This window comes from Neomonachus schauinslandi, chromosome 3 (assembly GCF_002201575.2).
Source record: "Neomonachus schauinslandi chromosome 3, ASM220157v2, whole genome shotgun sequence".
Taxonomy (NCBI): Eukaryota; Metazoa; Chordata; class Mammalia; order Carnivora; family Phocidae; genus Neomonachus; species Neomonachus schauinslandi.
The window spans coordinates 113,209,655-113,235,444 of record NC_058405.1 but is presented as its reverse complement, the minus strand read 5'-3'; the positions used below and the strand labels follow the sequence as shown (position 1 = coordinate 113,235,444).

Sequence of the window (25,790 nt, the reverse complement as noted above, 5' to 3'; positions counted from 1 at the left end):
GGGGCAATCTTCTAGATATTTCTTTTTTCTTTTTTTAACCCCCCCCCAATTATTCCATTGTTTTCAGCAGATCTAGAAAGCATATAATTGAGCAAAACTAAACATCATGAGTTCGGCCAACTAGAGAGTGTGATGTAGGCCAAGAGCTCAATACCTGCAAAGTAGTCGACTATTTACCTTGGGCTCGGAGTTTGGCCAGCTCTTCACTGAGCGAGTCTTGGGACTCTTCCAGCTGCCTCCTCTTCTGTTCCATGTTCTGCATGTAGTCTGTCAGGGATTTGATTTTGGCTTCATGCTTTAAATAAACAAATAGATGAGAAGGAGGCGTGAGTGACCAGCAATGGCCTTCCTGGCTTGCCTGGGGCTGTCCGATGGGAAAATGCAATAGAGTAGTTCTTGAGTCCCTTTTTGAGTACCAGCTCCCAAATGATGCATATTCTGCCCTTGGTTTGGGATCTGTGACCACAGACTAACATGGCCGTCTGTTTCCTCTCTGTGTTCCTCTGCTTCATTCCCCATCGACCCCTCTTATCGCCATGCCCCTCCTCACCATCCACTTAAGCGAGATGCCAAAGCCCAAGCTGGTTTTTCTCCTCGTAGAAAACAGTGTGCTGGAAAGAAAAGAACTGGGAAAATGCCTAGGGCAGAGGCTTCATTCTTGGAACCGGCACCTCTGGATTCTGTCTCCAAAATCAAATATTGTGTCTTTTCTTTTCCTGTCTCTCAAACACACCAATTCCCATGTCTCAGAGACCTTGCATTTTACATCTTCCTCTCCCTAGGAAGCGCTCCACCCTACCCACCCAGAGTCCTTATCACTCGGGTCCCAACATTTTCTTACAGCACCCAATTCGACATGATTTATCTATTTCTTTTTACTTGTCAGCTCATGAGCGTATGGAGTCAATGCTTAATAAATATTAGTGGAACCAATGAATGAATGGAAGCTCATTGACTGAATAAAGACAGTGGGCCCTTTCCAGCAGATGGAAATACATAGAAACTCACCCCACTCAAGATGTACCATGTTCACATTAAGGCAGGAAAACCCTGGAGACTGAGCTCTAAACTCATGAAATAACCTCGGGGAAATGGGACTCAGTTAGAGCAGTCATGTTATAAGCACAGCTTTTGATGAAAAGGCTGAGTGTAAACAAAGAAAATAATAGCATTTTAGCTGGAAATATTTTGTCAGATTCCTTAGATCACGTCAGAAAATAAAGAGCCAAGGTTTCTCTTACTTTTGAATCCCAGGAAATAATGATTAAATATTTGGTTCTGTGTAAATTGTAACAGAGTACAAAGTAGCACCCAACAGAAAGCTGTAATTCGTTGCTAATGGAGAAAGCACTAACATAGCTATCCTTTAGCATTCTAATATGCTAATATTCTTGACTCTGATCTCATATGCCCAAAGTCAATGTCACTCTCAGACTTGGGCAGCTGGAGCCTCAGTCCTGGGCCCCACACTGTGAACACCCCACTGCGGCCATCCTCTGGCTTCACCCACTCCACTGAGCAAAGAATGCATATGCCAAGGGGGCATGCCACATGGAACCCATGTCCCCTTCCAGACCACACTCTGAGGACTGGAAACCCAGAAGCTCCCTACTCCAGTGGCCCTAAAGGCCACTCCCAGGGCTGGCACGGCAGCTCCTGTCATCAATTCACACAGATGAGAGCTGACAGTTACACCGTGCTATCAGTTCCCACAAAGGACAGAAGGGCCGGTGCGTCCAGATGGAAAGGGAAGACAGTGGGCTGCAGACTGAGGGACCTCTATTTGTACTCTTGCCTTGGTCTCCAAATGTTAGGGGCAGGACTAGCCAAAAGCACATGCTGTCAGTACAAGAGGTGACCTGGATATCAGACTTGAGGTGTAGGTACTCTGCCCTAGTGTTTATCATTTTCTCCAATTTTTTAAATTATAAAAATGTCAAATAGTAAAGCAAATCCAGAAAGAAGTGGTATAGATTTCACCCATAAATCACTCTTTTTTTTTCTTAAGATTTTATTTATTTGTTTTGCGGGGCGGTGGGGAGCAGAGGGAGAGGGACAAGCAGACTCTGTGCTGAGCACGGAGCTGATGGACCTGAATCCCATATCCCTGAGATTGTGACCTGAGCCAAAATCAGGAGTCTGACCCTTAACTGACAAGCCACCCAGGCACCCCCACCCATAAACCATACTTAATTTATCAACTATTCTCTGGTCTTATCTGTATGAATGCATACTGTATAAAGTTACAAGCATTTTCATTTTCATTTACTTTTACATAATCATACTTTCCAAATGGCTATGTTTTATAAATTTTTTCTTTTTTTTTTTTTAATATTTTATTTATTTATTTATTTGACAGAGAGAGAGCACAAATAGGCAGAGTGGTAGGCAGAGAGAGAGGGAGAAGCAGGCTCCCCGCTGAGCAGGGAGCCCGATGCGGGGCTCGATCCCAGGACCCTGGGATCATGACCTGAGCTGAAGGCAGCCGCTTAACCAACTGAGCCACCCAGGAGCCCCTATAAGTTTTTTCTAAGAGCTGCATAGCAATCTTCCATGTAACTTAATGTCATTAGCCTATCAATAGATATTTGGGTAATTTATTTTATTATAACGTAAGTAATATTGCACTCAACATCTTCCATATAGGCTTTGCACATTTTAATCAGGAAATAAACATATAAAATAAAATTTTTGCATTTTCATTACCAATGAAAAATACCATAAATGAAATTACTGGACCAAGGTACTTACATTTTTGTGGTTTTTGATTCCCAAGGTGCTTTCCAAAACGACTGACCAAATTATACTTTTCTCAGCAATGTATATAAATTTCACTATCCCACACCAACACTGAATAATCTTGCCAATGCGTTTTTGCTTATTACGTTGGTTATAAAATGGAAACTTGATGTGTTAATTTGCATCTGTTAGATTACTATGGTGGGAGACGAGGTGGCTGGAGCTGGTTGCATGATGACATGTTACCATGTTTACAAGCATACCAGAATGACGTACGCTTTTGTCTCTCAGTATTATTTGATACACCACTCCCTGCTGGTATCAGTTTCCTGCAAATGATTTCAGCTGTTTTAATGCCTGGTCTAAGGCTGTGAAGCAGCCTTCACGGCAACCCTCCCAGAAGCCTCAAGCCCCAAACACCAAGCTCAGATATCAGTGGCAGACCAGAAACGAGGCTGCTCTTTTCCGAAACTACCCCACTAAAATGAAAACGCCATTTCAATGGGCAGAAGAGCAGCCGGACCTCACTGAGCAGACGAAATGTGCCCTGGGGCTCGCAAATCCCTTCAAGGCTTTGTGTTCACCCATGCTTTGGTTTGAGTCCCAGATCTGCCTTTCACTGGTTGTAGGAGTCTGAACCATGTATTTAATCTCTCGGAGTCTCACTTTCCTCCTCTGCAAAACAGGAATAATAATAAAACCTGCCCACCAGGATTTTTTTAAAGATCAAGTGAGATAATGCACATGAAGTGCTTAGTGCAGTGTGTGGAGCATTGTAGACGCTCAATAAAACGTTACCTGCTACTAGTGGGGCACCTGGGTGGCTCAGTCGGTTAAGCATCTGCCTTCAGCTCAGGTCACGATCTTGGGGTCCTGGGACTGAGCCCCACATCGGGCTCCCTGCTCAGCGGGGAGTCTGCTCTCCCTCTGCCTCTGCCCCTCCCCCACTTGTGTGTGTGCGTGCACACGCGCGCTCCCTTTCTCTCAAATAAAATCTTTTTAAAAAATGATACCTGCACTATTATTAATAATAGTAGTAGCAGCAAATAGTTTGTTTTCACACATTAAATTGGACCTGTGGTAGAGATTAAAAGATGAAGGAATGTTGCCTTAGCTCAAGGAGTTTTAGATTCCACCCAATCTCATCCATTCTTCATAATCTCTACCTACCTACTTATGTATCCGTATACAGATAGAAACATGTAGAAACATCCCTTAAAAAGGGACTGAAGGTAATTCGTATAATTCACACAACAAAATCTATCTAGCCTTCAGCATAAGCCTGGGCTCTCATTGTCTGCGGAGTCCACGGACAAGCCTCACGTAAAGTGATGTCCATCAGCTATCGCTGTCAGGCGCCCTCAGACCCAGGAAGAGCACAGAGGAAGCAGATTTCAGGAGGTCAGGGGAGTGAAATGAGGGGAAAGGGGTAACCTACCTGGGAGATGAGCAGCTGACACGCTGCCAGTTCCCGCTCGCTGGCACTCATCTTCCTGTTGGAGTCCATCTGGGCATTCTCGAGCTGCTTGCTGCGGTTCACCAGGGATTTGACCTCCGACTTCATCTTGCTGATGTACAGGCGGGCCATGGTGAATTCCTCCTCAATGACTCCGTTCACGTCTGCCAACTGAGCACAGGAGGGAATGAACTCAACTATTGCTTACAATTCCCAGAGAGTCATGGGGCCCCGAAAATCTGTCCACGGAGCCTCAAGATGTCTTTGGATTTCTGTTCAGGAATCCCTAATTATAGGACCACAGGCTGAAAATGATAGCTAAATATTACTATATATTCACTATATAAGTATAGCCCAAGTTTTCTGAAACTTTGGGTAAGATGGAATTAAAAAACCTCTACTAAATATAATCCTCAATCAGCCAGGTTTTTCATTACAATTAATTTTTAGGATGAAAGCCATGATATGAGAGGGAAAAGACACTGAAGATTAAAAAAGAGATAACTCTGAAAAGGTATTCCTTTCCACATCCAATACCTTACATTTCTAGAATAGTTGCAAGGCCTAGTGTTTCTAAAGGTGACTCTGCGTCCCTATAAGAACTCCAATCAAAATTTCAATTATGTTCTCTATAGTCTGCTATTCAGAGAGAGTAGTCCAATGTCTTGAATATGCTTCTATAAGGAAAGGTTGAAATTAAAAGGATTTTCTATATAGTCTTCAGTTAAGAAAACAAACAAAAATCTAATGAATTAAGAATGTGCCGTTACTGGGCGCCTGGGTGGCTCAGTCGTTAGGCGTCTGCCTTCGGCTCAGGTCATGATCCCAGAGTCCTGGGATCGAGCCCCGCATCAGGCTCCCTGCTCACCGGGAAGCCTGCTTCTCCCTCTCCCACTCCCCCTGCTTGTGCTCCCTCTCTCACTGTGTCTCTCTCTGTCAAATAAATAAAAATCTTTAAAAAAAAAAAAAAGAATGTGCCGTTACCAAATGCCCTTTTAGGTGAAGATTTTCCTACATGACTTCATTTACTACCAATCAATATTTCCCTGTCTCTATGTGCCTGCCCCTTCCAAGGAGACAAGAATCTAGCTTATATTATTTAAAATCATCTGAGCGGGGCACCTGAGTGGCTCAGTTGGTTAAGCGTCCGACTCTTGGGTTTCAGCTCAGGTGATGATCTCAGGGTCATAGGATGGAGCCCCGCATCGGGCTCTGTGCTCAGCGCAGAATCTCCTTGAGACGCTTTCTCCCTCTTGCTCTGCCCCTCCCCACTGCTCTCTCTCAAATAAATAAATAAAATTACCTGAGAGTTTAACAGTCTAAATCCACCTTTAGAAAGAAAGATTCTGAAAGCCAGCATTTCTGCATGATCTCATATTGGCATCTGAGTTTCAGAGCTCAAACGGAAACAAAAACTGAAGCAAGATACTTGGGATAGAAACACATTTGCTCTCAAGATGCAAACATGCTCTTGAAGGTCGATTAATCAGAGGAGCAAAGTAACTGTGTGCATATTTTATTTAACCACCAGAGGGCAGCCTAGCACCTCAGGAGAACACAAGAGCGCCGTCCAGTACCCAGCCCACAAATAGAAGCTTCAATCCGGTCTAAGACCATGATTCCAAATATGGTTTTAATGTTCCACAGTACGTTATAACTGCCCACTTTTGTCATCATTGCTGTCATTAACTCATCATATGATTTTTTTTTCTGTAAACATTTAAGAGCTAGGAATATGGAATCGTGTATCAACCCTGAAAATTGGTAGCAGATAGGAAGTATACCAGACCACACTGAGTGCCTGTAACTTGGTGTCAACCTTCCCCTAGGATTCCACAACAGTATTTGTGTTAAATGACAACAGTGTCAAATCAACACAAAGCAGAACCTATGTTAACAGCAAGAAAACCTACAGTTTTATTTTAATGGAGGTTCTTGCTGAGCCACTTCCAATTCTGCCTGCCAATAATGAGTTCCCTACCAACACCATTCTTCATCGCATTCCTTCTTACAACCCAATAGCATGAAGAGAACGGGTGAGAAATGCCCCCAATCTTTCAGTGCAGTTTTGTCCTCTGCCTTTGTGATTGGCCCAACGTGGAACAGAGACAAGAAGCTTGTTCTTTAGCCTCCCCTGGTATGTCCTATATATTTGTCTAGCTTCTATAGACAGGTAAGTGAACATTCATCTCTTTCATGTGGAGTTCACAACCTCCCCCCGCTCCTGGTGGGAAACCACCACTGGACCAACAAGTAGGGCATTTGGGGAAGAGAACAAACACCTCCTCCTCTCCAGCTCTGTCTTTAGACAAGGACACTTTGTACGCCATGCCCAGATCCCGTGTGCACTGGGGAAGAGTAGAATAGTACACACAATAATGGGCTTCCTCCAAAATGAAAGCTGGATGTTTTTTCCCCCCCAAACCAGAACCATAACTTCTGGAGCCTACTTGTGTCCTAGGAAATCTAAGAGGAGATTTTGAATCTGATGGGCAACAACAACAAAAAAAGTTACTCCAAATGGTTTTACCCTAAAGGTTTTTTTTGTTGATTTTGTTTTTGTTTTAACCACTTAAGAGTTCATATATTCAATCATTCAAGTAAATTCAAAGTTTTTAGTAATCCCAGTACACTGTTATTTCAAAAGGGAGAATCAAGTTTGTACCTAACATGTTATTTCTAACTCTCCCCTGGGTCTGACAACGACTCCAGCAGTATACACTAAAGCTGCATGATCCAGTAGAGCTGACTAATCCAGGAGAAGAGGCTGCTTTTACATGGGCATGCAGGTGCTGCCTGCCCCTCCTACCCTGTCTACCAAGGAGTCACCCCCATCCCTACCCACCCCAGGGCTCAGGAGCATGGAGTTATTGTGTAAGGTGCCATTTCTAGGCCAAGTAAAAGGTGAGGTGACTGTTCACATTCCAACACCTAAAAGTCAGAATGGGACTAGAAGTCTTTTTTTTTCTTTTTTAATGTTCAGAAATGTCCATTTTCTTTGTCAGTACGGTACAGAGCTAAGTCATGATTTGGTTGTTTCCAAGAGCTTGATAGGCAGGAGGGGACTGGAGAAGCAAGCCTGCCTGGCAGCAAGAGCCTGGCCCCAACAGACCCAAGGCTGTATGGAAGAGGCTGATAGGAATGGAGCTGTTGATGGTGAGGGTTGATTTCAGGCCCAGAATCTGGAGCAGTTTATCTGCATCTCTGGCCCAGCCACAGAAAGGTCCCTGTGAAAGGCTGCTGGGGCCCAGGGCCCCTCTTCTACCTGAAATTCTTCACCTCCACTTCACCCAGACCCAGAGTCGAAAGAAAATCTGGCAGCTAATCCAATCCATTTCATTAGAGTTAATGAAAATCAGTAGAGTAACCTCAACTTTCTATTCTAGACTTCTGGAAAACTCTGTTTTAAAGAAAGCCTGGTTGGGGCGCCTGGGTGGCTCAGTCAGTTAAGCGTCTGCCTTAGGCTCAGGTCATGATCCCACGGTCCTGGGATCGAGCCCCGCGTCGGGCTCCCTGCTCCGCGGGAAGCCTGCTTCTCCCTCTACCCTTCCCTCCTGCTCGTGCTTTCTCTCTCTCTCTCAAATAAATAAATAAAATCTTAAAAAAAATAAAAATAAAGAAAGCCTGGTGACATAGGCAAAAGACAAGAAGAGGAAGCTCACTAATAAATCCAGAGAAAGTGAACTCTAGGCTCATCTCATCACTGGGTGGTCTCATCTTGTTTTGTAGACTAAACAAAGTACTGCCTGGGCTCTGAAAATGTTTTAAGACATGACAGAGCTGGAGAAATATGGGTTCTTCTGTTTCCCTGCTGTCTGGGCATGTTATATTCTGGAAATGAGAGTATTTTTTCCCTTCATCCCAGGAGGCACCGTGTGGGAACTGAATAGGGTTTTAGGAAGAAAAACAAGATCACTGACAAAGGTCTCCCTGATCTGATCATTTTCTTCAATAAAAGAATTCTATCAATTGAGTACTCATAACCAATACTCTATAGCCACAATGTAGATCTAAGAAATATATGTATAACTCATGCAATTTCTGAGCTGACAACCTGCAAGATAATGTGGGCTCCCATCTTGTCATTGCACAAATCAGGAAAATGAAGCCTGAGAAGTATAGTGAATTGCCCAAAGTCACACAGCTCCTACCCTTTAGCTCTCGTTCCCCTAATGATTAAATCATAATTGTAAAGAAAAAAAACTCAGAGTGATTAAGAATATGATACTCTATGAGTGAGAATTATCAATGAAAATAACTAGCTATCAATGAAATTAACTAAGGCATCCAATGTCTGGAATCCAAAAATATCTTGAAAACATCCAGCTAAGTACTTAAAAATGATCTCAATCATACTTCAGATTCCCAAAGGTAAAGACTCTTTTTTTAATGCCGAAGCACCCAGACACTCCTTGATTTCATTAGCATTTCTCATCAGCTCTATTTTAGAACATAGCATAAAAATATCTCCCTTTATCGTTATCAGCAGCAGGCACCAACTTCTCATAAATCAGCTCCACCTTCATATTGCATGGGCCACTTAACCACCCAAACCTCAGAAGCGCAACACCAATGCATGCTTCTAAAAATTAAATCCCCAAACATAAAGCCACCAAACTGGAGCTGAATAGGGTTAATCTTATAGTATCTGAGAATTCTGTGCTAAAATTAGATTCATTCGCAAAGATTCATGAAATATTCAGTTACAATAGAGGTTCTATGCAGGAATGATTAGGTTTACAAGAGGTCATATACTCTAAGCCTAGATCTGTGATATCATCAAAGAAGGGATTTCTATGTTTCCCAGAAGTGTCTATAAACAGAAGGAATTGGGGGGCGTTTTCTAGTATTTAACAATCCCAGCTCAAAACCTGAGTGTTCCCACAAAGCAGACTGATGTAGAACTCAGCCTTTTAAAAGGCTAACCTCAAAGAATTTGATGTCAGGGGCTCCGGAAGCGGCAGCCGAGCAATGTAATACCATTCCTTGGCTTGCCAAAATCCGCCCCATGCATCAGTGGTTACGCTGTACCTGGGGCGGTGTTATTGTTACAAAGCTACAGGAATCAAAACGGTGTGGTTTTAGCGTAACAATTAGATCAATAAAATAGACTAGAGACCAGAAACAGTCCCACACACCGTTGAGGGTGATGGATATGTTCATTATCTTACCGTGGTAATGGTTTTATGAGAGTATAATGTATCAAAACTTTTCAGACTATACCCTTATAAAGCTATTTTTAAAAAATCTCCATCTTAGATCTCTCTCTCTCCATGCTGCAGCTAACTGATAATTGTTCTTGGCTGATGACATTCTGTGCGCGCCCTTGTCCCTCTGTTCCTAGCTCACGGACAATTTCATACCCCCCCCCCCCCACTTTCTCCCCACCTCCCTTACTTCCTTGCTGTCAGTGGTACCAATGTGCACAACTCCAGGGACTTAATCACGGTTGGCTGAAGCCAATGATAGCAGTACTATTTTCTTTGCTTTCCCGTTTTCTCTTGCAATTTGGGGTGACCATGTGACCCAATGCTGGCTAATAAGGTATAAGGGGACATCTACTAGGAACTTATGGGATATAGTTCCCTCCTGATGAGAGCTGGCTGCCCCTTCAGCCCATCCTGCCTTGGATGTGGCTGTGTGAAGAGAAGACGGTTGGTACTATAGTGGCTGTCCTGCTATATCATGACACAAATGTCTGCAGATGTCAAAAGGTGACAAGCTAACGAAAGCAGAAAGGAAAGAAAGAAAAGGCCTGAATCCTTGACATTGTTGAGACACTGGATCAAAATTTGCTTCTGAAACTTGAGTAAGGTTAGACTGACCTGGGCAAACTTGTTAAAATGCAGATTCTAATTTCAGTAGGTCTGCAGTGGCCCAAGAGTCTATAGTTCCAACAAACTCCCAGGTGATACAGATCACAACCTGAATAGCAAATTCCCCACAAAATTCTCATACTGTGAATAATTAAATGTGGATTTATTTTTTAAGCCACTGTTAGAATCCTATTACTTTCAGCTGAAAGCTTTTCTAATTCATACTGATTGGCTAGGGAATTTTCATTCTGTTGAGTTTTCACAGAAAAGGAGAAACACAGTTCTGAGACTGGAAGTGTTGCTTAACCTATCCAATTCCAAACTCCTGTGACATTAGCATATAAGTTTGAGAAATAATCCGATGTGTATAAGGCCTACCAAAATTTGAAGACATTTCCTATATGTGAAAGGTAATTTTTTCTCCTCCGCGGTACCCAGCCAATCATTCACTTAGTCATTCAGTCAGCCCTTGGTTTGTTCATTCCAGTATTACCAAGCATGTGGCAGGTGCAAAGCGCTACGCTGAGCACTGGATACTTAGGAGAATAAAACACAGATCCTGCTTGCTTAGGATCACACCATTATAGGAGCAGGTAGAGAGGATAAGAGAGGGGCTGGCTTACAGTCTTCACATCATTGGTGCCGATAATTCCACCTATCTCCCCCAGATCCTTCAACAGCAAATTCAGGATCTCAGTAGCCCTCTTTTTCTGGTGGTTGCTAAGCTCTTGTAGCTGGCTCAGCTCCCTCTGTGTGGTTGTCAATGTCGTCTGAAAAACACATTTTAACAGCAAATTAAAAGAGCTGCCCATCAATTCATACCCACTGCATTGCAAAGAATAAGAACATAATGTATGATGGAGTTCTTTTACCATTTCATGCAATTTCAACAAAAGAGTCCTATTAAGTCAAACTAAGAGTATAGCACCGCCTTCTCTGATAAAAAGGAGGATCTGACTTGGCCTGATATGTTATGTCTACATATCACATGACAATTTGCAGGTCAGTGAAATGTTATTAAAAATAGAGTCCAAAAGGAGCCCTCAGGTTGATAAGGTGTGATTGTGTCTTCCTACCCACGAGATGTTCTGTTTCAGTCCTCATTCTCCAGGGTCCAAACACACCTGCGAGCATCCCCACCTCCACATCCAAACAAACCTGCTCCCTGGACCATTTCCAGAAATTCCCATCTGATTTCATAATAGACGGGTCAGGAAGGCCCAGAGAGACATTCTTGAGTTTAGAAAACAACTTCTAAAAAGTTTTCGCATCTTCCCAATGAAGCCGAATTGAACACTCTTCATCTCTTCTCAAAACTGGCCGAGTCTTCATCTTAGTGTAGAGCAGTAGCTCCATTTTACTGCCAAACATCAACAACCCATCTCTTTTCCATCCCTCATGTATGTAGATATTTAGAACTAACTAACTTAACGAATCTCCACATCACCAGAATAGCCATATTTTGGCGTCTTGGTACTAACTCGGCCAACAAAGAAAATAATTTCGCTAAATTACAGAGCTATGGAGCTTAATGCAAAGACACTTATGCAAGTCTGTCATACTCGGTTATTATACTAGAGCATGTTTTCAGGATCTGACTAAAAATAGTACTCTAAACCAGTCTAGTAATCCTTGGGCTTGGCAGAAAATAAGAACTGTATTATGGAAAATGCTTCATTGTTTTGAGATACAACTAATATGAAGGACTCATTAAAGAATCCTGCAGAAAACAGTAAGCAGAGAAAATCGAAGTCTCCTCCTTTCCTAGGTGACTTCTGGTTTGTTTTCCTGCTTCTTTTTGGTTTGGTTTTGGCATTGCCACTGCTTATTTCATTCAGTGTTTAAAGGCCACAGAAGCAGTAGTTCCCATCTTGGGAAGCCATTTATAAAAAGCCTTCCTTCGTGCAGTTGCACACACAGAATTAGGAGCATTTCCCGTCAGCTCTACGGTCAGCAGATTAGCGCTTTCCTGCACCATCTGCTTCTCCTTGCCCAGGAGGACTGGATGTTTTCCACCCAGCAGGCTGGGCACAATCCCATGATACCAGGCCATTGGGCCAAAGTGCCAAGGGCAGCCAGTTACAGCCACTCAGCTTCCCACCGCCCGTTTTCCAAGCAGAAAAGGACAAAATGGAAACATCCCACAGCCAGCCACCTCACCGAATGCTCGCTGGCCCTGCTGCTAGCTCACTGTGCACAACCTGCATCCTTCCCCAGGAGAATCTGAAAATTAGGAAATGGGCAGACTGAAGCACCGGCTTAAAACAGGCCAACAAACCAACCAGGACCGTCAGGCCTCGGCTAGGACAGGAAGTTGTGGGGAAGGAATGGGTTTATCCAGGAGGGTGTAAACAAGAAGGGGAATCCATACCTTCCATGGGTCACTCACACTCACTTGGTACTCTAATATCTGCGATGTACTTACTAGCATTGCAGCATATGCACAGGCCTTCACTAAGTGCTTTGTATCAATGGTCTCTGATGCTCACGTACTGAAAGGAGCCTTTTATTAACGCCATTAGTTACAGATAAGGGAATGAATACTTACAAAGTTTAAATGTCTCAACTAAGGCCTCACAGTTGTAAAGTCACCATGTTAACTAGGCTTTTTGTGGCTCCAAAGTCTGCACTCCCTTGACAATTCACAAGGCATCCCTGCTAACGTTATAAAATCCCCGGATATAAAACAATCCTCAGTTCCGGAATGAGTAGACAAAAGTCACCTACATGGAGTACTTCAATTATTGGAAGATTTCAGAGAATGCCTCTAACACTGAAAAACCACTCTGCCAACTGCCTCCCTACATAGTGTCTGTCAACAGACATCAAGTACAGGAGTGGCAGCCGAAAGTCCCATCCCCTAGACGCATATGCTCCAACCGTTTTCTGGGCCAGCTCATCAGTCAGCTGCTCATTGGCCCTGGTCTTGTCCTCCACTTCCTGAGACTTCTGGTCATAATTGACAGCCAGCTCTTCTAGGGCCTGGAGAACTTCCTTCACTTCATCCTTGGCTGCCTCATTCTCAATCTGGAGACGTGTCAGCTCTTCCTGGATCTTCTCATAGTCTCTTCTCGTGGAAGCCAAAAGCTGGGGAAATGAGATGGTATGGAACTGGTAAACGTAATGTTCAAGGGTTTCTGTGCTGTGCTCTATCCAAAATAAAGTAATTTTAAAAAGAGACTGGGGTGGGGGGGCGCCTGGGTGGCTCCGTCGGTGAAGTGTCGACTCTTGATTTTGGCTCAGGGTCATGATATTGAGCCCTGTTGGGATCCACGCTGAGCATGGAGCCTGCTTGAGATTCCCTCTCTCCCTTTGCCCTCTCCCGCCCCCACTCACACACTCACTCTCAAAACAAAGTAGATATAGGATGCTCAGGATGACTAGGAATTCTACTGTATATCTAGATAATAAAAAAAAATAGCATTGAGGCTTCAAAAATCTGTTTCTTTTTCTTTCAGGTTTTTTTATTTTATTTTTTTAATTTATTTTTTAGTTTAAAGCTGCATAGGCTGAACTCAAAGAATTGATTACACATCAAAAATCCCTACAGTCAGTAGCTGCTGGCTCTTCCAAATGCTGAACAAAGAATGAAGGGAGTCATCTCTGAGGACGATAATACTTGCATGGCTTGTTAACATTATCATTATTCCACATGGTAAACAGGGCAATTTCAGAGTCAACCAAAACAGCATAAAAGGACAACTGTCAGTTTTTCTTAATATTCGTCGTGAATGTATAGAAGGATATATCCCAAACATTAACATTAGTTAAAAGTGAATGAGTAGGCTTGTGGATGCTTTCATTATCTTTGTGCCTATTGTATGTTCTGATTTTCCTATATAGAACAGATACTGCCTTGGCAGTATAGAAAAAAAATACTGCGTTTTAAATGTTACACAAAGTAAGTTTATCATAGGCAGTTGTACCAAGTTAGAGATGCAAAGGAATAGAATGGGAGGAAGAAGGCAGGAAACACTAAGCAGATGGAAGACCCAACCAAAGCTAAGAGAAAAATCAATTTTAAATGACTGATCTGATTGCAAAGGCATAGATGATCTCCCTGCCAAGGGAAAGTGTTTGGACAGGGGGCATAATCATTGCCCTGGAGCAATGAAGGGAAAAAAAGAAAAAGAAGAAGAAAAGAAAGGCATGGCTATAGAGAGAATTAGGTCTATGGGAAGGCTGGGACTGAGGTCATGAACCCAAGCCACCTGCTAGAATTGTATCAGGTGATCCAATCCATAGCATTTTAGCAACAAAGCAGAAAGCACCCTAAAGCATAAAAGAGAAAAAATACTTTGATGGTCCTCAGCAAGAGAAGCACTAATCATCTATGTTTGACAGATTGGCTATCTATCCTTTGCTTAGGTTCCTGTTTGTAAAATACTTAGCAAAACACAACACAATAAAGACATTCACTGGAGAACTGAATGCTATCCAGGGAAAGACTGAAAACAATTTGCCTCCTTTTTACTATATCAAACACATACTAGTTAAGCACTTAGGCACCTTTCCTCTTTGCTTGCCCCTCCCCTCCATCTCTACTTTTGTTTTTTGTGGGGTTTTTTTTTGGTTTTTTACTTCCTACAAGATAACACGAGAACATAGTGTACATCAAAGACCTGAGCCGGCTGATTTCAAAGCTGAAAAAAACTAAAACAGCAAGCAACAGGAGTGCTGGGCACTGGGTATGAGGAATTAGAATCACCCTTGCACAACCACCAAACTCCTTTATCTCTGCTCTTCAAAGACTAAGTGTAGCAACCAGCTACTCACTCTCAAAAACCTCAGAACTCTACGAAGTCAGACATTTATTTTCCAAAATCAGCTTTTAACAGGCACTGAAAGGAAATCTACCAAGAAATGTCCACATGATTCAATGATTTTTGAAAAAATTCTTTGCAAATTAAATTTCTGGACAAACATCAAAAACAAAGAGTAATAAGAGAACTTCATAAAAAAAATTTATTGCATTCTTTACCTCGTCCTGATCCAACATCTGCTGCTTTAGCTTTTCAGCCAGCTGGCTCTGCTGGTTAATTTCATCATCCTGAAACGAAACATCATGTTTAATGTTTTTGGGTTAGTTATGTCATTTTTGATATCCTGGTTTTCCGACGACACTCGGATACCAGGGTCTCAGCTATAAGCTTGCTAATAAGATGAAGGGAATGGTGAGGTGCTTCCCCATAGATGAGAGACTGGCTCTGGGATCTTGATTTGGTTAAAATACCTCTGCGCCCATCTTTCTCAGCAGGTGAAACATCTGGGTATTCTGGGATATATAATATCCTACACATTCAACTCAACTCCTGTTCATCCAGAAATCAGAGATCTAGGGTTTGGGAATCAAAAGGGACTTTGGAGCTATCCCTCCCAATTCAAAGACACTAACAAAAAATAAGGCAGTGAATTTCTACCATCTGCACTATAATATATTCATATTCCAAATCTCGTCAAACACATCAATGACCAGGAATGCTGCCACGAGATCAGTAGGAGCGACCCATATTTCCACCTCAAATCTCTTACTTAGAGAGATGGGAAAACATTCACTAGAGAATTAATCTTCAGCATGAGCAGATCTCCCTCTTGATTAGAAGTTAATTTTCTTGGGCGCCTGGGTGGCTCAGTCGTTAAGGGTCTGCTTTCGGCTCAGGTCATGATCCCAGAGTCCTGGGATCGAGCCCCGCATCGGGCTCCGTGCTCGGCGGGAGGCCTGCTTCTCCCTCTCCCTCTCCCCCTGCTTGTGTTCCCTCTCTCTCTCTGTGTCTCTCTCTGTCAAATGAATAAATAAAAAAAAAATCTTTAAAAAAATTAAAAAGAAGTTAATTTTCTTGCCAGTCTAAAAAAACAAAACAAAACTCTAGGAAGTGGGGGAAAGTAATGCTTACTTTCTGGCCTATCATTAAAGTGGGAAATGATCTCCCCAAAGGCAATTTGCTTCCCTCACTCTCATTTCCTGCCACTAGGTGTTGCTGCCACAAAAGCCAGAGCGCCCGCCTCCCCCGCCTCCCCCGCCTCCCCCGCCTCCCCCGCCTCACGGGCCGGTGCTAAGGCGTGTGCCTCTCCCCGGGCGCGCCGTCCACCCAGCCTGGGCAAAGCAGCAGGCAGACAACATTTCACCACAGGGGGCTCGGCCTTCCCTACAAAGATTTTCATGAATTCAAATGCAAAAATGTGAAGCCTAGGCAGCGAAGAACAACTTGGCTTCACGTGTACCCTCCTTTAAAAACAGGAGAAAATCCTATTTGATAACACTTCTAGGCTCTAAACCCAAGCAGAGTCAGATTCAGTATTTGGGGTCCTTCTCTGTGCCGCCAGGTGTTCTCAGGGCAGCCCAGAAAGATTCTGCACCGCACCTTTTGGCTTTTCCAGAGATGAGGTTACGGTGGACTCAAGGGTCTCTCCTGGGTCGCAGAAGCCCGGTTGTCCATGGGATGGATAGTCCCTAGCCTATTTGGTCGTGTCTATGCATATATTTACATTGGACTGACTCAGTGTCACAGTGAATGCTTTCCGTGAAGCAAGAAAATCCCAAAATCAGGATTACAGGACTGTATCTCATTTTCCCTTGTGTAGAACATCCTTGGGCCTTATTTCTCTGTTTGGGGAGCCCTGTTTCTACCTGAACTTTTCACACCCATGTTTCTTTAATGGTTCAGTAAAATGCTCATGACTTTCCTCCCCAAATCCGATTTCTGGCGGGAGAATTAGGGAAATTACACCAGAGTGAAGCTGCCAAAAAATGGTACTTGCACAACTAGGAGACTATTTCCTCTTCTACTTTATAAACTTAGAATGTCAGTTACCAGGAACAATTTTGTGTTTATGTTCCTTGGCATATAAATATTAAACAACTTAACATAAAAGACTCAAGGAGTTTAACATCAGGGAGCTACCATCCCTTCCCCTGGGATACGTAAGCAAGGGCTACAAGTGATAGAAATCAGGAGAGCAGCAGAACAGTGAAGCCAGCCCTTTGTTCTTAAGACTGTGTTCACTTCAAAGCCTGAAAATGTAGGCTTCCTCCCTGACAGGTGAAAAGCCAGGTGCAAAGATTTTTGAGGTACAGCAAGAAACCAAGGGCCACCAGTCCATCTGGGAAGGATGTGAGGAAACAAGGATTACATTGTAAGAACATGAATCACTTGTACCAGAGACCCCTCCAAGACTGCACTTACCCTTTATTAAAGCAACTTCTCCAAGGAGTTAGCAGAGTCTACCATAATCTTTAAATTTTTTCAAAACTTCCAGAATAAAATGTGCTGTGTAGTCTATATCCATACATTCAAGTGCATTTCTTAGAACATGCTCACTCTGATGCTGACTCTTAAGACCTAGTCCATATATAACAGATCTCAAAGCACTTTTCAGAAAATATTCTTGGGGCGCCTGGGTGGCTCAGTCATTAAGCGTCTGCCTTCGGCTCAGGTCATGATCCCAGGGTCCTGGGATCGAGCCCCGCATCGGGCTCCCTGCTCCGCGGGAAGCCTGCTTCTCCCTCCCCCACCCCCCCTGCTTGTGTTCCCTCTCTCGCTGTGTCTCTCTCTGTCAAATAAATAAATAAAATCTTTAAAAAGAAAATATTCTTATTCTTGAATTTTCTTATATGTGAAATGGGAGCTGTCAGTTGGTCACTGGCCACCTTTAATTACAAAAAATGTTTTCGTTGCAATGGTAATCAGTGAAATACGGTTCGACATATTTCTACTTACACTTAAATCCTCTCACACATTTCCAACAGAACACTAGTATTGGAGATGAGAAATAAAAGAAACAGTGCCAACACCAACTTGCTCTTCTTATAACCCTGCTTGCAACCACCTCTGCACCGCCCCCATACCACATAAGATGGTGTTCTCCGTTAAGTAAACAGAACCCAGAAGAGAAAGAAACTACTATTTATTGAGCAATTGCTACACACTAGAAATCTGTAATCCCTCCTGCAACTTTTTGAGGGCACAGATATGAGCCCCATGCTGCAGATGAGAAAAACATCTTCAGCAGGGTAGGCCATTCATCAGTCCAAGCCTCAGCATTATGAAGACACAAGTCTGACTCTAAAGTGTATGTTTTTCCATCACACAGTACTGCCTGGGACAGCACCTGTCCTCAGACCCCTGGAGGGACAGGACGGAGGGGCAGAGGGGGCGGCTGGGAGGAGATCGTGTAGTCTTTCTCCCACCACATTCTAATTAGATTCATGAGGGTTGACACATTCCTCATTTAAAGGGCTAATACCACAGCACTGGGAGTCAGAAGATACACAACCTCGTTCCCCCTCTGCCACCTACAGGTGATACAAACTTGGGCAAGTCACGTAACCCCCATACAACTGGGCGAGCGTCTCACCTGGACCCAGGTACTTTCAGCTCCACCACTCAATAATCTACGAAGATGCCCTGTCCCAACTCATGTTTTCTCAAAGGTGTCAAACTACCTATCTCAACAGAAGCATGAAATACCTTCTAGAACCTTTAAGAGGAGGACAAATAAGAATGACAGCTGATAAGACATAATCAGGCAGTCCATGGGTAGAGTCTCTAAGGTCAGACCACCAGCTTTGGTGCCCTCTCTGGCTGAGGCTTGTGGGCTCGGTACTCTCTCAGATCTCAGCAACCCCCTATGATAGACCACAAATGCTAACCTCAAAATGTGTGCTTTAGAGGGTCTTCAAAGCATGTGCTATAGGAAAATGATATAACAGGAAGTGTCCTAGGCTTGTCATCAGGAGGCAGAGACTCTAGGTTCAGCTCTGCCAGCTACCAACTGAATACCCCCAAGGCATGGCATTTTCCCCTCTCATGACTCAGTCCTCATCGCTACATCTCAGAAGCTGCATTCAAGACCCTAACATTTCTCTTGGATCAGTGAATGCTCCTTATGCTACCAAAGTAGCTGATCCCAATTCCAACTATGGCAGGAGTCTATTCATAGAAAACAAAGTATAGAATCAGGTTATCATCCCTCATCCAAAATTCTTTGGTTTTACTAAAGTGAACCCATCAATTTTAAAATGAAAAAGAAAATTGCAGTATGTTTAAACAAAAGCATTTCTTTGGAGAAATCAAGAACTTGCATACACTGTTAACTTACTACTGATCTTCTTTTTCTCTTACTTTGACGTTTTGCATAATCATATCTGGTTAGAAATGGAAGGATAACAGTATGTCAAGTGCCTAAAGGGCAATTAACCCAGCTCTCACGAGTGTGAATATCTCATTAAATAGGTTACCAGAAGGGTAGGGTGCTGTGGTTACAATGTGAATTCCCAGAGTCACAGATAAGCAGAACTAGCCTCACATTTAGCTTGTAAAGGTGATGCAGACTGAGCTTCACTCAGAATAGATAGGCCTATAAGATTAATGACAATGTTAACATAACAAAGCTGTTTCAGCCAAACCGGAGGTGTCCCCAAGCACTCTGAGCCGAACCACAGCAGAAAAGATGAAATCAGACTAAAAATACCAGCAACCGTGATGGAATGAACTGAAAGGATTTAGAATATTCCAAGGGCAATACGCCAAGATCACGTGAGACATCAATTTAATTTCCTATGCCTCTGGCATTCCTAACCCGACCTTCACTGGGGATGAACGATATACACTGTTCTCCACGCTCTCTTTTCCTCTGGTCCAACTTGTACATTTATATGACTATTTGAGTCCCGAAAGTTTGCCATAAAATTGGACTAACCGGACAGCATGTTCAAACTACTTCATTCAAGAGTATGCCCCTGAAAACGGATTTACCGGTAAAGAAAAAGCTGTCAGACCACACGCCACTACCATTGGTTCCTCATCCCAGGGCCTGAGAGCTCCATGATGAAAGAACACATTTAGCTTTAGGAGACACCACCCTGCCCCTTCAGCTGGCACTACTGTTGAAGTTTTCAAGAGGTGAGGCACAGGCCCAGAGAAAAACAGAAGGGACAATTAAACGAAGATCATGCACACTCACGCCACCCCCACTCTCATGCCGTGATTAGCCCCGGTCCCATGTCCAGAAGTGAAGACTAGCTCTCTATCTAGACCAACTCTCTAGTCTTCCAATCAAACTTCCATGGAAGTTTCCATTCCACAAGATTCAAGTTCCCTGAGTCTGCCCAATCGAGAGCTAGGGTAGATATTAGGAAGATAGACATAAACATCAGTCTGCAGCCCATGGGGCTTGAAGCTGCTTCTGGCCAATAGCTCTAGGACCTGCCACCTTTAGTCTAGGTGCCGGAGTGAGGACTATAATCTCTGGCTACAGACCTTATCATCCAGCTGTCTGTAGAGACTGGAGATCTCCTCATCATACTTCTCCTTCTCCTCTGCAGAGATGCCAGCAACAACAGGAGCAATATTGTCTATGATGGGGGTGTTATCACAGGGCTCCAGGGTCTTCTGGTCCTTAGCACTGATCTGTTCATCCTCAGGCACAGCTTCTCCTGCAAAGCACAAGAGGATTTGGGGATTGAAGAAATTCAGCATATAACTCTATAGGAAGAGTTCCAAAAATAGCCACTCCCTTGAAAAGACACAGAGGACACAATAAAGAGTTACTGTAGAGAGTTGGAGCTTGTGTTCTTTCTATCTGACAAGAAAGGTTGTAGTGAACTGACCAAAACTAGTCTAAGGAAGAAGATGGCTATATAATACTTCCTCTCTCGTGATGCATCACTTAAGTACACTAGCACTACCAACCACTCTCAACTAATACAGCTTGCAGTGACATCCAGAATTTTCTGCATACACTTTCCTTTTGTTGGGGAATATTCTGGGGTTTTACTAGAATCACGTTCTATCTGGTGGTTGATTCACAGGGAAACAGACCTCTGAGGCATCCTAATTACCAATTAATCAGGTTACCATTTCATTAGGAGAAACAGCCAAATCAAAGAAATTCACCACTATTGAAGAGAACACTGCAGGGCCATAATCCTCTGAATTTCAGAATCTCCAAAACTGAAGGAGAAAACCAGGGTAGTCCTGGAACCAGGAGCTCTGACTGACATCGCACAAACACACATTCTACTACCATCCGCTCCCTAGGAGGTCAGAATTAATCGGCTCATCTGGAGAGTTCAAATGGAATAATTTCTTATTATGTCAAGTAAACCCATGAAAAAAAAAGCAGCCAATCCAGAATATCGTGCAGAGACCCTGCATACCACTTCTTTTTTTTTTTTTTTAAGATTTTTATTTTTATTTATTTGAGACAGAGAGAATGAGAGAGAGAGAGCACATGAGAGGGGGGAGGGTCAGAGGGAGAAGCAGACTCCCCGCCGAGCAGGGAGCCCGATGCGGGACTCGATCCTGGGACTCCAGGATCATGACCTGAGCCGAAGGCAGTCACTTAACCAACTGAGCCACCCAGGCGCCCCCCTGCATACCACTTCTCAGTTTGCAGACTAGCACATACCACTTCTCAATCTGCAGAGCAGTGTTTGTCCAGGCCTTTGAAGGAAGCATTAACAAACCTGACTATTCAAATTGAGGGGGAAAAGTGAAGTTCTCAAGCTGGTCACTGGGCAGCCCCAACAAGAAAATCACCTTGTAAAGACAGACTGCATAAAAAGGAGTCTATGAAAACCATGTGGCCCAACTGAGTCTCTCAAACATCTTTTTGGAAAGCAAACCAAAACCAAGTACACTTTTCCATCACAATGTTTACCATCAACTTCATACTCAGTTTGCTACAATCAGTGAGCATCTGCAATGTTCCAAGCCTCACCCGGCTCTCAGCCCATAAAATGCATTTTGTGGAAAGTCCCCAGGAAAACTGCCCTAAGACAAAGGGAATTTCTCAAAAAAAAAAAAAAAAAAAACCCACCCACACACACACAAAAAAACAAAAAAACTGGATCCCCTCATCTGTGGCTTCATGCACAGATGTATCATGCCACAGTATGCATCATGCCTCAAGGAAGCAGCTTGAACATTGTACACATTTATCTCAATATAAACAAAACACTCTGTGATGGGTTAGCTTTGCTGCTTAAGATTTCATTATCTCACCTGATAATTACAAAATGGTAGGAAGGCCTCCCTGTCACATAAAATTAACATCCAGTGATTTCGTTTTTATATCACAGTTCCATTTGAAGCAGAACCTGGAATAAAGTATTCCTTTGCTGAATATAAGACTGAGTCAACCCTTGTTTCATCTGAAGCTCAACCAGACCGTACTGTACCTACACCTTTTTCTAAAATTATTGACCTGAGACAAAACCAGAATATCAGAGTAGCCTTTGAACTGAACCTGAACCAAATCAATATTTCATTCAGTTCCAATTCCTAGTTTAAAACATCCATCAACGACCTTAGTGTGCAGACTGGATTTCATCCAATTAAAGGATGTATATTCTCTACAGTCTGCTAAATCCACAGGCTATAAAAGCAGTACCATGTTCTAGTTCCCAAGGATTTTTTTTTTTTTGCTTAAATATATATCTATCTTTTTCTAACCACAGATTACATACACAAAAACTATAAAGCCCTCCTTCACCCTTACCTCCCAATTCTGTTCCTTCTCCAGAGAAATTGACCACGAACATTTTCGTAACTCTTTCCCCTATTTGGGTTATGACCATATCTCTAATTTTTCAGCTCTACCTTCTGAACTTTGTGAACAGGGCAATCCAGTGCAGCATGAATTTTATCTTTCAGCTTAAGCATGATGGTGAAATTCTTAACAGTACTAGACCAGAAACCAGGCAGAACATAGTCCTATTATCCTACGCCAACTGGCCCCAAGTGCAGAGGTGAGATACAAACACAGCTGGAAGAGACCCAGTCCCCGTGTTTTTTGGTTCCACATGGCTGAGAGTCAGCGCCACCACGAGGCTGGAGTGAGCCAAGGAGCCCAGGGATGAACCCCTATAACCCAGCAGCAAGGGACCCTTAATCTGCCCTCTTGTCCCACTGAGGAATCACAGCATCACTGAGTACCAGCGTTGTCCAAGAATAGCGCAGTCCATCAAGCCAGCCAACGCTGCTACAAGGCACCCTGAGAGTAATCAACAAACCGCAAAGCATCTCCAGTGCTGTGGCAGGACGCTGAGCCACACGGCACCTTCTCACTGACTAATTAATCACAAGCCCATCTCCGGCTTCACCTCTTGGTTTGCCTTTTCCGTAAAGGAAAAAATAAATAAATAATGCCTTTAACACGGCATTGTTTTAAAGATTTAATTAACATAGTATATGTAAAAAAACCACACACACAAAAGGTATTATTGTTTAAGGTTCATCTCTGACCCCGTCCTCTCCCTAACAAACTGTCAACTCTTCAGGCTTTGCAGATATTTTTACTTATTCTGAGATTATTGTTCCTGAGGTCTTCATAATACCTTTGTGGTTGTAGCTCAGTTCCAAAAATAAAACACAATGTAGCTATGCCAAGTCCCTTTCAGCTTTATTTTTATTATTACTAAAACAATATTCGAAACCTACAGCAGACTTTCTGGTTTCTCTTAAACAATTCTACGAATCAAAGCATCAACATGTCCCCTACAAAGCTGCATCTAAACAAGGAGCTCTTCCCAGTTTATATTCCAAAGGTCAGGCAGTCAGGATTATTTTTCACAGCAACCGTTCAGGCCGAGAACAAAGCAGCAACAAGCAGGAACAAAAGCAGCAGGCTTCTGTGGGAGAGCACAGCTCCTGCTCAGAGAGGAACCGAGGGCTGGTTTCCCCAAACACTGCTACCCTTCAAAGGACCGAGGAAATGACTTCCAGAAGCGTCCCTGCTAACTACACTGTCCAGCTCACAAACACGCCTGGGGATTGTAAATTCCCAACGCTATGCAAGACCTGACACTCGGCAATCTGTCTCCATGGCAATCTCACCACGTTAATCGTGAATATTCCCTGCACTGCAGTGGACTGAGTCTCCAGAGAAGCCCCCACGAAGCGATTACGGAACAACTGATTGTAACAAGGCAGACAACAGCTGCAAACAAACCCTGGAGGAAAAAAAAAAAATGTCCTAAAATCTGGTGGTGGGGGATCGGAAAAGGACCACCAAATGAAGAGGCGCATCTATTTTTATTTTTAGTCCCCTTTTTGCATTAAAAGCAAATTTCTCTTAGTTCATGCCCTGAGGCTTTATACCTGCTGTCCATAGGGAAAGAGCTTATAATACTGTAAAGCATCTGATTTCCTACAATGAAGGCTCCCCCCACGCCCACTAGAAACCTTTCCCTTCTTTAAATAAGCATTCTGGCATTTCCTATTGTCAGATGTAATTACCTTTAAGGACTAAAAAGATTTGTGTGTACACAGGACCATTCACTTGGAGCACACCTACATGGTTTGCAGAGCATTTTAATTATAAAATGAAAACCTCCCGAGGGCATAAATAGCGTTTCTACAAAAAAGTAAAAATCCATCAATTGCAATAAACAAGAATGACAGACTAATCAAAAATACTCGTTAGGGCTATTAGTTAAAAATTCTAAAAAAGGCTTTTTGGTTTTTTGTTTTTTCCAAAAAAAAAAGAAAGAAAGAAAACCATTAGACTGCCAGTAATTCATTAAAATTTCACACATGAAATAGCAACGAGCTAGTTATCCTTTTCATAAATTGAGTCCCTAAAGCCTCTGGAGGACATAGAAAGGTAATTGCATTCTCTCAGCAACTCCAGGGGCAGAGATTGGCTGGTCACTCACAGCTTCCATCAGAAACCACAGCAGATCAGGCAAAGGACGTGCTTTCTTTTAATACCAATTAAACAAGCCCAGTGGCGGACCTAATGGTAGGTAATTTCTATATCAAAGAAACTAAAAGGAAATCTTTAAGTTGCCAGATGGGTAAGAGCAGCTGGATGTCAGTACATAAATGTGAGGTTTAAAAAAAAAAGAAAAAAAGTCATTCCTTTATGGGATTATTTTGCACACAAATAGCATCTCTCACCTTAGTTCCTAAAAATATTGTAAGCAGTTTAAGACATTCTCTAATCCCTTCTAATTTTCTTTTTTTTTTTTAGATTTTTTTTTTTTTTTTTTTTTTTTGACAGAGAGATAGCGAGAGAGGGAACACAAGCAGGGGAGTGGGAGAGGGAGAAGTAGGTTTCCCACGGAGCAGGGAGCCCGATGCGGGGCTTGATCCCAGGACCCTGGGATCATGACCTGAGCCGAAGGCAGACACTTAATGACTGAGCCACCCAGGTGCCCCTAGAGTAATTTTCTAATAAACTGGTCACCCAGGACTCTGAAATGTCTCTACAGTCCTGACCGCTTGAATAGCCCCCACCATTCTCTTAGCGGTCAGTATTTCTATTAGTGTTTGGCTGTACTCTCAAAAGAAGAGCACCTAACAAATCAGATGTCTCAGATGAAAGGCTGACTTCTGAGCGGGAGAGAGGCGGGCACCATCTTCCATATCTTTAATAATAAAAGAGCAAATTGTGTGTGCCACGGAGGCCACCCGGTCCCACAAAGCCCGGGATCAAACTCCAGGTTGCAGATTTAGCCAGTTAGGTAAACCAAGCCTGATGGCCTGGCAGGGTTTAAATTGTGAAGAACAAGTCTGTTCTAGAGATTGCCGATTTTTCCACACCTTCCCAGTCTGTGATGAAATCATTTCTTTGCATGACTTCAGCAGATGGGGTAAATCTACATCCATTCTGTTATTTAATATTATATTTAATTATTCAAGAGACCCTGCAGATGAGCCCTATTGTTGGGTCATTTCCCTGCACTTCTGACACCTGGATTTTCAGGGCCTCCTTTTCTGACTTAAGCCCCTGTAAAACGGGATTGCTTTTTTTTTTTTTAATGGTTCAAAAAT

At 43.0% G+C, this 25,790-nt stretch overlaps 1 protein-coding gene across 1 annotated transcript in view; it reads right to left on the bottom strand.

Annotated features, from left to right (window-relative positions):
- KIF5C (kinesin family member 5C) overlaps positions 1 to 25,790 on the bottom strand; it is a 131,942-nt gene that overhangs the window by 16,251 nt on the left and 89,901 nt on the right. Inside the window, exons 12-17 of the mRNA XM_021703005.1 lie at positions 20,271 to 20,446; positions 14,993 to 15,061; positions 12,892 to 13,098; positions 10,635 to 10,781; positions 4,178 to 4,366; positions 178 to 295 (exon numbers count right to left, since the gene is read on the bottom strand). Of these exons, the coding sequence (XP_021558680.1) occupies positions 178 to 295; positions 4,178 to 4,366; positions 10,635 to 10,781; positions 12,892 to 13,098; positions 14,993 to 15,061; positions 20,271 to 20,446 (906 nt within the window). The remainder of the gene's footprint in view (positions 1 to 177; positions 296 to 4,177; positions 4,367 to 10,634; positions 10,782 to 12,891; positions 13,099 to 14,992; positions 15,062 to 20,270; positions 20,447 to 25,790) is intronic.